The sequence below is a fragment of the Cyprinodon tularosa genome, unplaced genomic scaffold, assembly GCF_016077235.1.
Source record: "Cyprinodon tularosa strain WSP-4 unplaced genomic scaffold, ASM1607723v1 ctg28, whole genome shotgun sequence".
Classification (NCBI taxonomy): Eukaryota; Metazoa; Chordata; class Actinopteri; order Cyprinodontiformes; family Cyprinodontidae; genus Cyprinodon; species Cyprinodon tularosa.
In genome coordinates, this window is record NW_024038985.1 from 922501 (window position 1) to 940082 (window position 17582).

At 41.0% G+C, this 17582-nt stretch overlaps 1 protein-coding gene across 1 annotated transcript in view; it reads right to left on the bottom strand.

Moving 5' to 3' along the window:
• The window catches only part of usp28 (ubiquitin specific peptidase 28), a 54255-nt gene that overhangs the window by 23655 nt on the left and 13018 nt on the right, over nucleotides 1–17582 (bottom strand). Inside the window, exons 6-14 of the mRNA XM_038290368.1 lie at nucleotides 12888–12974; nucleotides 12640–12777; nucleotides 5943–6013; nucleotides 5775–5851; nucleotides 5544–5692; nucleotides 5318–5445; nucleotides 2661–2756; nucleotides 691–870; nucleotides 334–542 (exon numbers count right to left, since the gene is read on the bottom strand). Of these exons, the coding sequence (XP_038146296.1) occupies nucleotides 334–542; nucleotides 691–870; nucleotides 2661–2756; nucleotides 5318–5445; nucleotides 5544–5692; nucleotides 5775–5851; nucleotides 5943–6013; nucleotides 12640–12777; nucleotides 12888–12974 (1135 nt within the window). The remainder of the gene's footprint in view (nucleotides 1–333; nucleotides 543–690; nucleotides 871–2660; nucleotides 2757–5317; nucleotides 5446–5543; nucleotides 5693–5774; nucleotides 5852–5942; nucleotides 6014–12639; nucleotides 12778–12887; nucleotides 12975–17582) is intronic.

Below are 17582 nucleotides of genomic sequence, written 5' to 3' on the forward strand. Positions count from 1 at the left end.
ACTGATACCGGCCTTTATTTATGACAAAAGACACTAAAAATAATCTCTGCAAGCATTTAGAAGGTTATATGCATGCAGTACCAAGAAGTCAGAAGTTTGACTTCGTAGTGTACCTTCAGACCCTGTCCAGGTTGAAATTTCATGAGCCATGAAAAAATAAAAGATTACTGGGAAAGATTCAGCTTGATTTCTGTGTGGAACTTTGCATGTGAAAAGACTGCATTTTATTCAAAGTCCCATTCATTCTTCATTTTATAGAGAAGAGAGGCCATCGGCAGTTAAAACCATTCTCTTACTTGGGGATAGATATTAGGAGGGATTTCACTGGTGTACCATTTATGTCGTGCTCTACTTCAGTCCTCCAGCGTCGCAGGCAGGTCTTAACAAAGTGCAGCTCTTCTTCAGTGGCGCTGTGAGGCGCTGGGTGTGGTGGGCAGTCAGATGGGTGCTTACACTGGGTGAAAGGCTTGTAAATGGGCGTCTGCTGGCAGCTGGAAACACTGGAGAAAAGGTCGTCTGAGACGTCTTTATCTCCAGATTCGCTGATGGAAAAAAAATGAAAAAATCAGTCTGCTTCAGCTCCGGTGTCAGTAATAGATTTTCTACACTTATTACAGAAACAGCCTTTATCTTAACTGTTAACTGTGGTGTTTGTCTGTATTTGCATATATGGAAAAAAGCTGTTTAAACCTGCTGTCTTTGGCAACGGCTTCAGAGACGGGTGGGTTTGCAGGAGTCGGCGAAGACGATGCGAGTCTCGGGTCTTCAGCCGGGGAAACGCTGGTGGGTCGGGTGGAGGCGAACTCCAGAACAAACTGAAGCATATCGGCCAGAGGATACTTCATAGGTCCTGAGCCATAGTTCTTGTAACTTCAACCAGAGAAAAAGGATGTTCATGAAGAGCTATGATGGCCTGCTGCATCTAATTTTAGACTTTGTTCTTTAGTTTCTCTGTTTAATATCATGGTTTTGAATTGCAGCATGTGGTTCTCTAATTTTAAAGGTATAGCGGAGGATGTTCTTTTTCCAGGTGGATCATCAAAATAGGTAGTCCTGCAAAATGACAATCATTCTGGTGATATGTTTACATAAGGCCGTCCTACGTGCTTTCACTTATCTGTGGTGAGTCTGACATAGTGGAAAATTGTAAATCTTCTTTTGGAAAGTAAGCTTGCATGAGCGATGCAAACAGCAACTTTTAAACAGAGAGTGTAAGAGGAGTAACGGGCTCGGGGACGCTCTCGCATGTGTTTAATAGGTGTTCTCTTTCGGGATCGGGTACAGGGTTGTGCATGTGCATTTTTTTTTTTTAAGTGGAGTGGGTGGGTGTTTTCTACGACTGAGTATTAGGGCCACACATGAAGAGAAAAAATATTTTTGCCATGAAGAGATTAAACTCGACATGTCGACTTTAAAGTCGACATGTCGACATTAAACTCAACATTTCGAGAATAAAGTTGAAATGTCATGTTGAGTTTAATCTCGATGTGTCGACTTTAAACTCGCCCTGTCGACTTTAAACTCGCCATTTCGAGAATAAAGTTGAACTGTCATGTTGAGTTTAATCTCGACGTGTCGACTTTAAAGTCGACACGTCGAGATTAAACTCAACATTTCGAGAATAAAGTTGAAATCTCATGTTGAGTTTATTCTCGAAATGTTGAGTTTAATGTCGACATGTCGACTTTAAACTCGCCATTTCGAGAATAAAGTTGAAATGTCATGTTGAGTTTCATCTCGACGTGACAACAATAAAGTTGAAATTAGTTCAAGAGAGCCAACCGCTGCACAGGATACATGCACAGAATCCAGAATCCGACATGCCTTGTGTAGATGATTTGGTCAAATTGTACTTTAGAATCGGGTTTAGCAATAAGGAAATCCTCAGTCTTTTAGCCCAGAACCGCAGTGTGATTATTAGTGTAAGGACGCTAAAAAGGTTGTGGCGAAAACATCATCAGTTCAGAAGGAAAAATCATACAAACTTGGAAGAAATGGCCGCATTCTTGCATACTGAAATTGCTGGAAATAGGCAGATGCAAAGATATCGATGGTTACATCTGCGTGCAATACAGAGAGGTTATGTTGTATCGCAAAATACAATAAGACAATTGATCAAGTTGCTTGATCCTGAAGGGGTGGAGTACAGGCGTGCGCGGCGCCTGTGCTCTTTTCTCCAAACGCAGACTGCAGCTGTGGAGCGCGGTTGCTCTTTTCTCGAAACTTTGGAATGTCGAGATTAAAGTCGCCACGATATATCAACTTTATTCTCGAAATGGCGAGTTTAAAGTCGACGCGTCGAGATTAAACTCAACGTGACATTTCAACTTTATTCTCGAAATGTCGACTTTAAAGTCGACATGTCGAGTTTAAACTCGTCATGGCAAAAATATTTTTTCTCTTCATGTGTGGCCCTAATACTCCGTCGTAGTTTTCAAATATTCGCTAAAATCCTCCAGAGTACCTTTAAGTTCTAGGTCTGATAATTTTCAGTTTGTTATATGTCTTGATTTCCTTTGAATCACTGTTTACAAGACTTTTGTAATTGTAAACAATAGCTTTGCCTTTTTGATCACCTTTTGGATCATGTTAAATTATAATAATCTAGCGGATCAAGTTCAATTTATCGTAAATACATATGCGTGTTGGAAGTTTCTTACCACTCAAGTTTCTGTTGAAAGACGGCCAGTTGCTCCTTAAGCTTCTTCACTTCCCCTCTCCTCTCATTGGTCTGTTCTATGTTTTTATGAAGATATCTGTGAAATAAAATATAATCCTTTAAAAAAAACATCTTAGGAAAGTTGTTTTGTCTCATTCATTCCACTCCTATACACCAACTTCTCACAGTTTGATAAAATTTTTGTTTATTTCCATGATTTTTTACTCTTGGCAACGTTGAATATCAGATTATAAGAGTAAACAGGATTAATTAGGACTTGAAATATGTTGCACTATGTGTATTGGGATATCATGTAAGTTTTTGATTGGTGGTTGGATTGATTGACTTGATCGATCTTACAGTGAAAAAATGTACTTGTCACGTCAGCTATATATATACACTATATTGCCAAAAGTATTTGCTCACCTGCCTTGACTCACATATGAGCTTAAGTGACATCCCGTTCCTAATCCATAGGGTTCAATATGACGTCGGTCCACCCTTTGCAGCTAGAACAGCTTCAACTCTTCTGGGAAGGCTGTCCACAAGGTTTAGGAGTGTGTTTATGGGAATTTTGGACCATTCTTCCAGAAGCGCATTTGTGAGGTCGCACACTGATGTTGGACGAGAAGGCCTGGCTCTCAGTCTCCGCTCTAATTCATCCCAAAGGTGTTCTATTGGGTTGAGGTCAGGACTCTGTGCAGGCCAGTCAAGTTCATCCACACCAGACTCTGTCATCCATGTCTTTATGGACCTTGCTTTGTGCACTGGCGCACAGTCATGTTGGAAGAGGAAGGGGCCAGCTCCAAACTGTTCCCACAAAGTTGGGAGCATGGAATTGTCCAAAATGTCTTGGTATGCTGAAGCATTCAGAGTTCCTTTCACTGGAACTAAGGGGCCAAGCCCAGCTCCTGAAAAACAACCCCACACCATAATCCCCCCTCCACCAAACTTTACACTTGGCACAATGCAGTCAGACAAGTACCGTTCTCCTGGCAACCGCCAAACCCAGACCCGTCCATCAGATTGCCAGATGGAGAAGCGCGATTCGTCACTCCAGAGAACGCGTCTCCACTGCTCTAGAGTCCAGTGGCGGCGTGCTTTACACCACCGCATCCGACGCTTTGCATTGCACTTGGTGATGTATGGCTTGGATGCAGCTGCTCGACCATGGAAACCCATTCCATGAAGCTCTCTGCGCACTGTTCTTGAGCTAATCTGAAGGCCACATGAAGTTTGGAGGTCTGTAGTGATTGACTCTGCAGAAAGTTGGCGACCTCTTCGCACTATGCGCGTCAGCATCCGCTGACCCCGCTCCGTCAGTTTACGTGGCCTACCACTTCGTGGCTGAGTTGCTGTCGTTCCCAAACACTTCCATTTTCTTATAATACAGCTGACAGTTGACTGTGGAATATTTAGGAGCGAGGAAATTTCACGACTGGATTTGTTGCACAGGTGGCATCCTATCACAGTTCCACGCTGGAATTCACTGAGCTCCTGAGAGCGACCCATTCTTTCACAAATGTTTGTAAAAACGGTGTGCATGCCTAGGTGCTTGAATTTATACACCTGTGGCCATGGAAGTGATTGGAACACCTGATTCCAATAATTTGGATGGGTGAGCAAATACTTTTGGCAATATAGTGTATATATATATATACATACATATGTATATATATATATCTGAAAGTCTCTTATTCAACAGCATTATTATACAGGCAATTAAATCATAACTATAGCTATCTCTATAGTTATGCTGCTATAGGCTTAGACTGATGGAGGACATAGGAACCCCTTTTTCATTTTCTGCTTCATTCTATCTCTATTCTCCAACTCTGCAGAATCTGTTAGTTCAATCTCTAACGTTCTGCTCTCTCTGCTTTTTCTCACAGTAGCTTCATCTGGTCTGTTCCTGTTTGGCTGTGACTCAATCCTGGAGAGAAATATCAGCTGTGCTGCTGCTATCAACACCTTTGTTTATAGATGTTGGAGATCGGCCTGTTTTCATGTGTTCTCCTGTTTCTCTGAACGTGACTGGCTGGATGTACTCTCTTCGTCCTCTGGCATGGGAGTTGGCTCAAAGCTCGTCTGCCTGGCTGTGTGTTTACTCGACAGGGCCGCCTTTTACAGCTGCCTTTTGTATCTCTGCTTCTGTCTCCTTGAACCCCAGTCCGCCTCAGCAGATGGCCGCTCAAACTGAGCCTGGTTCTGCTGGAGTTTTTTTCTTGTTAAAAGGGAATTTTTCCTCTCCACTGTCACTACAAGCATGCTTAGTGTGAGGGATTGCATTCTAGTCAATGAGTCGATGCAATCAACTGGTTTTCCTTAGATAGAAAACTTTGAATCAATCTGACTGGATGATCTGGTGAACTGAAAAGTGCCTTGAGATGACATGTGTTGTGAATTGGCGCTATAGAAATAAACTGAATTGAATTCATATAAATTAGTATATATATATATATATATATATATATATATATATATATATATATATAGTTATTGCACTGGGTATTAGATATAAAATATTTATAAAATATTTTATATTTAATGAATATTTAAAATATATTTAATAATTACATGAAATAAAATCTACTGAGATGCAGTTTTGAAAGTGTCTCTGTAAGATTAGATCAAATTAGATGCCTGAGTCTCGGTTACCTGTCCATGTAGACGATTTGTGGGAACTCTAATTTTTTGTGTATCTTCTCAGGACGCCCGAGCTGAGTGTTGAACTCAAATCTAGACAGCTCAAAGGTCAGGACCGGCGGCAGTTTTTTAAACCATCTCTGCAGGCCGAAAAAGACAAAAGATTCTTAGAGGGGCAGGTATTTACAAAACAATCAGTGTTTAATCTTTACTAAAATTATTCATTTAAAAGGCTCACCTCTCGTCCAGATGTTGCCACATGATCCGAGTGCAGCGATTCGATCTCCTTCTCAACCATTGCGCCTTCCAGGCATTCATCAAGGTTGTTGAAGCCATTGACTTGCAGAGGATACTGACCAAACTGCTCAATGTTGTACAGAGTCTTGCCTGAATCCAAACACATAAATGCACAGAAACCAAACATTCAGTGGGCGACAGCATGATGAAACGGAGTCTTATAGAGACATACCTTCATGTCGCCTCTCTGTCACGAAGGTGCCGTAGAAAAGTTGGACCAGTGGGTTTTGCTGCTTGTCTTCTGCATTCCTGATTATTAATGTGAAAGTTATATTTGGTCCATTGATTCATGAAGAACAACAGTCCTGGCTGATGCTGACAGCTCTAACTACTGACTTACGTTCCATTTGCTGCTAGTTGAAACGCATCCTCTAACCAGTCGAGCAATTTGTGGGAAAACTCACTGACATCCTGAAAATAAGAAAAAGTAAACATTTAAGATCTGTCTGTCTATATATCTATCTTATCTATTTATCTATGCCAAGCTTGGTTTTTCTAACAAAAATGATCATCTAAAACTTGCTTTTTGTATTTTCTGTTGGGTTATCTACCTAAAAGCAAGTTTTAAATGATAATTTTAGCTATTTGATCCAACCTTACCCAATGTGAAAAGTAATGGCCTCCTAAACCTAATGACAGCTTGTGCCTCAAATTTCTGTCATAGTAGACAGTGATTGAGTCTCCCTTTGGATGAACCACAGAAGGGTTTTTGAGCACAGACAGCCTGGTTTCAGATAAAACATAGTATTGCAATGTACATCAAGTTCAAACTTTGACAAAGCTGCTCTAAAACCTTTATTTTAAGTAAGAAACCATATTGTTTTTTTAAGCTTAACGACTGATAGTTGGAATTCCTCCTTCAGGATTTTTTGTCCATTATCACAAATGGCTGTCAGGGTCACAAATTCATTGATATTTTTTAAGAGACTTTTTGGAGACGATCTGAGGTTTATGGCATCATGCATTATCCTGTTAGAAGTAGCCATCAGAAGATTTGTAAACTATGGTTATAAAAGGCATGGCAGGGTCACCACCAGTAGGCAGCGGTGCTAAATTACGCTCTATAGGTCAGAGATGGGGACTCGAGTTTGTGACTCGTACTCGAGTCGCACTTAAGTCGCATATTTAATGACTTTAGACTCGACTTAGACTTGCATTTGAAGGACTTCAGACTCAACTGAGACTCGTGATTTCTGACTTGTGAACAATATTTTATAGGGATGCACGATATTGGGATTTTGGCCGATATCCGATATGCCGATATTTTAAAACTCATGTAGCCGATAACCGATATCGATACCGATGTTAAAGCTGGACAAAAATAAGTAGTCATTGAAAATAGCAGTTTTGTTATCCATTTCTGACATCAAATTGATTTTTAAAAACGCGGTATCGATCTATTTTATCGTTCTGTTACAAACTCTCGTGATATTTTGCAAATTCTTGTGAGATTTTGTGAATTATCGGGGGATTTCGTAGCATAACGATGACATATAGCAACATTTCATTTGTAAGAGTAAGAGATTAATATCATGTTTTTAAATGGCAATATATCAGCATATGAAGATATTGGGTTATTTTAATGTATCAATATTTTTTCCCTCGTCTTTAGAAGTTTTTAAATCTGTAAAAAATAAGTTTTTGAGGAAGAAGAAGAAGTAGTATTTTTTATTATTTCTTTTTAGACTTTAGAAACTCAGAAGCTGATGAAATATCGGGTTAAATATCGGTGGGGTGGCCGATGTCCGATATTCAGTTTTAAGGCCGATACCGATAGGGGAGCGATTATATCGTGCATCCCTAATATTTTATTTTTAAGTGTTTTTTGTTTTACTAACTTGACTGATCGCCGCTCGCCTTACCCGCACACAGCAGAGATAAAAAAAAAAAAAAAACGCAGTCGTAGAGAAGAAATATGTTGTGAAAAATGTGTGAATTGGCACTAAATAAATAAACTGAATTGAATTTAAAATACTGCCCGCCAAGTCGGTTCTGTCTGTTCCAGGGCATTAAGTTACAAAAAGTTATTGCCACAAAGTTTCTTTTATGAAAGAATTGTTATCGTCCTGGTATTTATTTAGGGTTTTTCTTTATCTATTGTAGTTGCTAACTTCATATGTATTAATAAAAAGCAGGATTGTGATTGTTTTTTTTTCTTCACAGCCCTCATTTTCACTTAAAAATAAAAGAGCAGACATTTTCTCCTAAAACTAGAAAAAGTTGTAACCACAAATGTCAGGTAAATACTGTAAGAAAATTGTTGTTTTTGAAAGAAAAAAATAAAGATGCAAAATGTATAAAATGCTCTGACATTCCTGTATTTTATTTTGTAATATTGGTTTAGTTTACCGTAGGAAGTGACGTAAGCTCCGGTTTCACACGTCTTCTTATCCAGAAATATGACACTGACCTCCATCATCCAGGTTCTGAACGGGTCTTCGCAGAGCTGCGGAGATCTTACTAGATACTGCGTGGAAGAGAAGCAATACGGAAATACCAGCGCACCTGTCCGGAGTGCCAGCGGTGGAGGGCTCAACCCTCCATCCCGAGGATGTCTGACCTGCCTGCCGCTCGGCTCAGGTTATACAAGCCAGCCTTTTACTCCACTGGGGTGGACTGTTTTGGGCCCATGACTGTTAAAATAGGAAGACGGCAGGAGAAGCGCTGGGGTGTTATTTTCAAGTGTCTGACAACAAGGGCAGTACACTTGGATCTCCTAAGCAGCCTGGATGCAGATGCTTTCCTTATGGCCCTGAGACGATTTATTGCCAGAAGAGGAAAGCCTGCGGAGCTATGGTCCGACTGTGGGACCAACTTTAAGGGAGGTGAACGAGAACTCAGAGAAGCCTTTGCCAATATGTCCAAAACGCTACAGGGGCAGCTAGCCCCCCAGAAGATCAAGTTTCGATTCAACCCTCCAGCAGCCCCACATTTTGGTGGAGCGTGGGAGCGAGAGGTTCGTTCAGCGAAGGCGGCCCTCCGAAGCTGTGTGGGTTCCCAACCTCTTCAGGAGGAAGTACTTCTCACAGTTCTTCTGGAGGTGGAATCCATACTGAATTCAAAGCCTTTGGGCTATGTATCAACTGACGTGGCTGACCTTGACCCTGTGACCCCAAATAGTCTCCTTATGGGGCGACCCGATGGATCCCTACCTCAGGTGGTCTACCCAGAGATAGAAAACCTCAGCCGAAGACGTTGGCGGCATTCACAGATTCTTGCTGATCACTTCTGGGCTAGGTTCATCAGAGAATACCTTCCTGGACTACAGACGAGACACAAATGGCAATCAAATCCTCCTGGACTTCTGCAGAATGCAATCGTTATGGTTGTGGATCCCCAGCTGCCTCGTGCCTAATGGCCGATAGGTCATGTGGTCAAGATTCATCGTAGCGACGATGGACTCGTCAGATCAGCGGACGTGCGAGTTAATGAACATGTCTACACTAGGCCAGTTGCTCGGTTGGTTGTTTTACCAGCTGTGCCAGCTGAAGGGAAGGACACTGAGAAGATCAGCCCGTCACCCCCCCAAACTTAGTGCCTTTTATGTTTAGCAAATGTGTAACCACATTTGGGGGCGGCTGTATAAAAGGCTCTGACATTCCTGTATTTTATTTTGTAATATTGGTTTAGTTTACCGTAGGAAGTGACGTAAGCTCCGGTTTTTGGTGCTGCGCCACCTCTCAGGATAGTAGTTGATATACTTTCAGTTTCAGTTCGCTGCATTCTCGACACGTGCGACCGCATTCTTGGTGAGGTTCTGTGAGCGATGCTCCGAGTGTTAAGTTGACGACAAAACGTAAGTTATCGCACCTAGCGTGCTGTTTGTTTATTCTAGATTCAGTCGTTATATGTGTTAAGCCACGAGAGGACGGGTATGTGATGTTGCAGGGGCTCTGAGCGATGGAACTAAGTTGAGCCTGCTTGGTCCTCATAGGTTTATTGTCCTTTGGCGCCATCTTGTGGCTGAATAAAATCCCTGCATAACGGTGGCAGCTGGCAGTGCAGGCTTTTAATAATGCTGCAATAACTCAATGGAAATAGAACAGATACAACCGAAATGCAGTTAAATAGTGTTTAAGTACATTTCATGTTCAACTGAGCCGAAGGGCTGTCTGTGTTCGTGTTTTATCATAGAGGCTGCGCCTAATAATGTAACCTTTATGTGGATTGAGTTATTTATATGTTGTGGGTTTATACGCAAAGTAAATGGTTAAGCTTATTCCTTATTGGATATTTATTTGAGTGTATTAGTTAAACCTCTGTTCTTGTAATATGTTAGTCTAATAGTAATTTACTTGTTATTACAGACTGCTGGCAACACTGAGCATCACGATAAATAAACCTGCTCACATCCCGAGAGAAGTTTGGTCTCGTGTCCTCTTTCCTGTATCCTGACCGATACACCATCCTGTTGGTTACAACATACCTGAGAACCTATCCTAATTAATACAAAATTTAACTGGGGAAAAAATTGCGTGTGTCCTTTTTTAAATTGTATTTTTCATTTACCAGTTCAAGATAATGATCATTCCATAGATATAAAAGCGACCTTTAAGCTATACCGTCTCAGTGACGAAGATGAAAACACAAGGAGAAACAAGCAAGCACGCAAATTATTGCACTTATTTTAATTAATCGAGTGATTAGAATTTTTTGTACGATTAATTGATAATTGTGACAGGCCTTCTCAAGACTTGAGACTTGACTTGGACATGCAAAAAATTACTTGTGAACAAGTCTGCTATATACGGAAGAGGATTAGGGCCACTTTTATTTCAGTATAGTATGGGGAAAAAGTCAGAATTCTGACTTTAATCTCAGAATTCTGACTTTTTTTATTGTCAGACTTCGGTCAGAATTCTGAGATTAAAGTCAGAATTCTGAGAAAAAAGTCAGAATTCTGACTTATTTCCCATGTTAAACTGAAATAAAATGTAAAAATCAGTTAACCTTTTTTCTTTTTTTTTAGTGGCCCTAATCCTCTTCCGTAGCTATAGGTACTAAGGGATCAAAAGTGTTCAGTAAAAAAACCCATAATGCCATAAAACTGCAAGCAGCAGCCTTAAATGTTGATATAACATTATGAAATTATGAATCTAGGTTGGATTTATGATTCCATGTTCATCCTGTCAGGGTCGCGGTGGGGCTGGTGCCTATGTTCGGCAGTCTATGGGCGAGAGGCGGGGTGCACCCAGGACAGGTTTCCAGTCTTTTGCAGGGCAATACAGAGGCACACAACCATGCACACACGCACAAACACAGGACAATTTCAGAGAAGCCAATTAACCTAACAGTCATGTTTTTGAACTCTGGCAGGAAGCTGGAGTACCTGGAGAGAACCCATGCATGATCAGGGAGAACATGCAAACTCCATGCAGAAAGACTGCTGACCGCAAATTAAACCCGGAACCTTCTTGCTGCTACAAAACAGCTCCGCCATGCAGATCTGATTCCATGTCAATTATGCCAAATACCAACCGACCATCTGAAGGTTTGAGCTGACAGGAAATATCTTTTTTTTTTCATCTTATTGTCCTGTTTTGATGACTCTGTGTAAAATGTTTTCATAATCCGGAAGGAGAATGGAAGTAGCATTTTGAATTTGAGAATTTAATTTAATAAAAAGGAGCTAGTAAACAAGGAAGCAAATGGCAGGATTGCAAAAAAAAAAGAAAAAAAAATGATGAGCAACTGAAAAACGAAAGCTCACTGAAGGCTTAAGAAGTGGGGAAAATAGATGCAAAAAATAGGCAAAATAAAGAGACACAGGTAATGTTCCCTTTACTTGTTTCCATTTGTTTGGGGATACACACAAGCCTCCTGAGTACACTGACGACCGCTAACACAAGATGTGCACATTCAGGCCACACACCAATATCAAACTTGTTATAAACCTGGGATCATAGAAAGTTATATCGTATATTTTAAGAATAAGAGATAAGAGCACCATATTCAATTACATACTGTTCATAAAAATGAGTTGCCCCACTTATAATGAAAAAAAAAAACTAAAAAACACTTGTTGCTCATGATAAGTGTAGCATGTTATATGTTAGAGTCCTGCTTTTGCCAGAGTGAGTGTCCTGCTCTGGAAGAAATTAGATGTTACACCTTTCAGACATTTTGTTCACATTAAAACACTCCTAATGTTGTTCAATCTGTCTGGTTAGGATTGCAGTTGTATCAATGCAGGACGTTCATTAAATTCCCCTCTGGGAGCAATGGGAACATATTCCTGGAAAACTAGAAAGATAAGCTGGTCTAAAACTGATAACGAGGTGCCGCTGGATATCCGTTGCCCAGTGTGTCCGAGACATGAACCAGTCGGTTTTTATCTTCAGGTTCAGTGTTAATCAGCATTCCTGTTTCCATTAAAGAGCTTTATGATCAGCCAACAACAGACTGTACAATATCTTAACCTTTGCAGCTAGAAAATGTTCTTCTGCAGTGGGTCAGTGAAAAAAGTTCCTTCTGTCTGTGCTTGGAGTAAAATTATTTTTGAACAAATTCCTCTGGAATATCTAACCGATGTCATGCATCACAGCGAAGACCAGTTCAATCAGAAAGACTCACATGAAGAGAAAAGAGAATTAAAAGAAATTTATCGAAAAAATTACTCAGTCTGTGGCGCTCAGACCTCGGCAGAAAACATAGCGCTGAATTTTGATAGATATGCATGAACAGGACTAAAGAATAGTCCTGTTCATAGCTGTCCATAATGAGCAAGCATGAAGCGACAGTGGAGAGGAATAATTCCCCATTGGGAAGAAACCTCTGGCAGAACCAGGCTCAACATGGCGGTCTTTTGGACCTCCCCTCCAATCAATGAAGAGGTTTGCTGTGGGCCTGAACAGTATATGTGCATTATAAGACTGATTCACCACCTTTTGCATCATGTTATATGTTCATCTGCCATGTAAGAGCTGTCATGGAGGTTTTGTGTTTGTTCTGTTCTGTGTCTAATATGATAGACACTGTTTGTTGAAACACTTAGAATGCAATAATAAAAAAAAAAGAGCTGTATGTGTGTTTTGTACCTGCTGGGCCTCGCTCGTCCTAAAGGCTTCCCGCAGCAACTCCACCGCAGCAGAGGGATCCACAAACCTGCGGGTTGATCCCACCATCAGGGCGAAAAGGCACCGCAGCTCCTGCATGAAGGCTATGTTCCTCTTGTCCTGTTGTCACAAAGACCCAGTCTAACATCAGCTTAAAGACCATGAGATGCTTTTCGAATGGAAACCAGCTTTAAGGACAAAATATATATATAAATTTGGCCGTTACTCACTGCATGGCTCTTACACCTCTCCAGAACTTCTTCTGACAGACGGTAGTTGAGAACCAGCCTCCTGAAGACGGGTAAGTGGAACAGAGACTGTAACAAAATCACAAAACAAGCCACATTAAGTCCACCTTAAATGAAATTTAGGTGAATGGAAAAATAAAATATCCACTGACTTAATAGGACATGTTTCTTAGAGGAAATAAAGCTTTATACATGGAACAAAGCAACATCGTGGTGACTATACCTGGATTACACTTTTTGGAGTGAGTGTATCTGAGATTAAATGCAACATTTTGATTATTTTACCTCAGAATGAGTTGGAATTTATGAGATTTAGTATCGGATTAACTCTATAAACACGACTAATATCATTAGCTGATTTTAGATTAAAAAAATTAAGAAAACAGATGTTTTTTTTTTCCACAGAATGATGGTGCCACAAATATGTTTCACATTAATCTTAGTCTTTCATTCAGGGTGTTGAACAGTATTAGTTAGCCTAAAAGTTCAATTCTGGTCTCCTCTGGAGACCTGTCCCCTACTGCAGTTGGGGCAAAACTGAAAACCAAGATTTTTTATGGATTTCTTTTAACAATGACTTTCCTCATTGCCACTCGAATGATGCTGTTATAGGCTTAGACTGCTGGAGGACATAGGGACCCCTTTTTCATCATTCTGCTTCATTCTATCTCTATTCTCCCACTCTGCAGAATCTGTTAGTTCAATCTCTAACGTTCTGCTCTCTCTGCTTTTTCTCATAGTAGCTTCATCTGGTCTGTTCCTGTTTGGCTGTGACTCCATCCTGGAGAGAAATATCAGCTGTGCTGCTGCCATCAACATCTTTGTTTATAGATGTTGGAGCTCGGCCCTGTTTTTCAGTGTAGTCCTGTTTCTCTGAATGTGACTGGTTGGATGTGCTCTCTTCATCCTCTGACATGGGAGCTGGCTTGGTGCTCGTCTGCCTGGCTGTGTGTTTCCTGGACGGGGTCGCCTGTGGAGCCGGTTTACAGTTACCTCTTTTATCTCTGCTTCTCTTCCTATGTCCGCTTCTGTCTCCTTGAACCCTAGTCAGCCTCCGCGGATGGTCACTCACACTGAATCTGGTTCTGGTGGAGGTTTCTTAATTGTTAAAACTGAGTTTTTCCTCTCCACTGTCGCTACAAGCATGCTTAGTGTGAGGAATTGCCTTCGAGTTAATAAGTCCATGCAATCAACTGGTTTGCCACATCATCCGAGTGCAGCGATTGAATTAATACGACTGAATCTTGTTGAATTGTAAAGTGCCTTGAGATGACATGTGTTCTGAATTGGCGCTATATAAATAAGCTGAGTTTAATTTAATTGAAGGGCTAAAAGAAAAAATACATTATGTAAATCCCAGGTTGCAATGTTTTAGTCCAAATATTAATGGTTTTTATTCTAAAGGCCAACACCCAGCTCAGTTTTGTTACCGGATACTTGGGTTGCTCATAATAACCCTGCTACATTGGTGGGTAAGTTAAGGAGGTTTCTAAGTATTGTCATTTGAGAAGGAAATTCAGTTATAGCTTATCTAAGTTTTACTGTTTATTTATGAGCTGCCTGTTGAATCCTGCTATCGCTGGAGTTCGATCTGATAGCATGGATGCCTTTTAGATGAGACTCCAAAGAAGCAGTTTGAACGGAAAGTCAAAAGACAGTTTCTACCAATGCCTCTTTAGATAATATCACCTAATGTCTAATGGAGCAGAAGCCTATCTCGGTTCAACAGACATATAATCACTGTCTCCCCTGTCCATCTGCTTTGGACGTCCTCACATCACTCCCTGTTTAATTAACCGCACAGCCTGCAGTACCTCAGAGGGGGTTTCTGGTTTCTGTTGCGCCACTTGATATCCCTGGTTGAGTCCAGTCTGGAATGGACTTATAACACAGTTAGCAGCTGAGATAAAAACTGTTTGCTCTAATTTAGCAGAGGGCCGTTCCTCTGCTTTTGGTTTTTCAGGTCGATTTTTAACCTCATTAGCACAAAGTACTGATGAGAAGGAAATTTGAGCAACATCTCTTTGTTGCCACTTCACCCCTACAAGTTGGAAGTCATGCTGGGCACAAAATCAAAAACATGAAAAACAACAATGATACCCTTGAGGGTTTCTGAGATTAGTAAAAGACTCAATGATATTGATCAACAAATAAAAAAAAAGGGAAATACAAATAAACTGAGTTTTTTTTAACCAATTAGTTTTTTAAAAGCTTACATTTTTGGACAACTGTATCTGCTTTTGTTCCACAGCTGAGATAATAACATGATTGCGCCCGCATGTGGGGTTTCTGTTTGTATAATGGCAGCCCTGCTGTTTGTGCTTCTGCAGCCTCTGGCCCTTTTTAATCAAAATATTCATCCTGACAAGTAGATATAAAAAGAAAAAATAAATAAATTCTACAAATATTCTTCTGGAGAGATCAAATATTAGAAAATAAATTCTAATTTAGCTGCTTAAGTATTAGTATTGCTGCAAGTAGGCCAGAAATTTTAATCTTAAGGGAGGCAGTGATAATTAGCTGCCACATTGGTCCAATGCTAACCTGACTCCGCCAGATGGATTTGCTCCGCATATCCATCCGGAAACCTTCCGTTGCAGTAATTTTGGGAAGGGGCGAGAATACTGGTTAGCTGATTGGCCTATGTTGGTGATAGACGGGCCAAATAAACCAATCAGATCAATGAAGCATATGACGTACTAACAGAGCGACGACGAAAACACAACCACAAGCCTGGACGGGGCCGCCTTTTACAGCTGCTTTTTGTATCTATGCTTCATTTTCTATGTCTGCTTCTGTCTCCTTGAACCCCAGTGGGCCTCAGCAGATGGCCGCTCACACTGAGCCTGGTTCTGCCGGAGGTTTCTTCCTGTTAAAAGGGAGTTTTTCCTCTCCACTGTCGTTACAAGCATGCTTAGTGTGAGGGATTGTATTTGAGTCAATGAGTCGATGCAATCAACTGGTTTCCTTAGATAGAAAACTTTGTATAAATTTGACTGGATGATCTGGTTGAACTGTAAAGTGCTTTGAGATGACATGTGTTGTGAATTTGGCGCTATATGAATAAACTGAATTGAACTGAAATTGAAGCCAGGCTACTCTTGCCGAAACCAGTCGGGAGAAGAGCAAAAACATCTTTTCCTCTGAGAAAAGCCTCCAGAGCAGTGTTTTGCTCTTCTTTCAGTGAAGAAATACTCTGTAATTCCGATAAAACTTGCTCGATAGCCACGCTAACGCTAGTTTCATCGGCTGAAGCCGCCATGTTCTTTAGACTGAACTGTCGCGCTTCTCGTTGCATCACACCTCAACCCGCCTCAAAGCCAACGCTGATTGGACGTTCGTTTGGTGAACGGCTCCAAATTTTCTTTAACGGCGAGTCTCCAGACTGATCTGCGAGTGAAACCTTGAAAGCTCGCGAGATCAGGATGGTCTCACAACTACATTAAAGGAATAGTACACCCAAAACATGATTGGCCTTCATTTTCTACTCACCCCTATGCTGAACAACACTCTGGAGTACTTTTTTGATATCTCAAATGCATCTGGAGATCTGAGAGGCTTCTTGCTGTCTGCTGACATTCAAATAATGGAGGTCTATGGCGCCCGTGGCAGAAAGGTCCATAAAAGTCCACAAAAAACGTGTCAATATTCCTCCATACTGCTCGTCCAATGTATTCCAAGTGTCCTGAGTAGGTAGCATCCAGAATTTACACGAAACAAAGTCATTTAGAATGTTTTTAGAGCATAAACAGTAGTGTATAGGATTTCCTGAAAGCACGCGCCCGCACGTTCACGACGCTACGGAAGCCGCGGCAGACCAAACCAGATGAAAGTGCGCATTCAGCTCGGCAAAGAACTCATGCTCTTCCTCAACACTGAAGTCCTCAGACATTTTTCTTTCGTTGTTTCTTTCTTTGCACAGGTAAACAGCACATTTCTTCTTCTACGCTTGCATTATCGGCAGAGCAGACGCTGAATGCGCACTTTCATCTGGTTTGGTCTGCCGGCTTCCGTAGCGTCGTGAACGTGCGGGCGCGTGCTTTCAGGAAATCCTATACACTACTGTTTATGCTCTAAAAACATTCTAAATGACTTCGTTTCGAGTAAATTCTGGATGCTACCCACTCAGGACACTTGGAATACATTGGACGAGCAGTATGGAGGAATATTGACACGTTTTTTGCGGACTTTTATGGACCTTTCTGTCTCGGGCGCCATAGACCTCCATTATTTGAATGTCAGCAGACAGCAAGAAGCCTCCCAGATCTCCAGATGCATTTGAGATATCAAAAAAGTACTCCAGAGTGTTGTTCAGCATGGGGGTGAGTAGAAAATGAAGGCTAATCATGTTTTGGGTGTACTATTCCTTTAACAGTATGCTTTTAGAATACTGCCAACGATCTAATCATGTGATTCCTGTGTTTTCAAACAGAGAAAAGTAAAGTTAGCAGGACAGCATCAATGTAGATAATCGTGAGTCATGGATCCACTCCGATGAACTCATTAGCTTACCTTTCAGAGGAATTCTTTTGGATTTACATCTTAGAAAGTCATGGGGACGGTTGATTTTGTAGCTGTTTTTCCATGACCGGTTTTTGGCAGAAACCAGCATGTTTATTGTTTAAAGTAGCATTTGAAAGAGTTTCCTTTCAGTCTTTCAAGATTTTCAGGACCTTT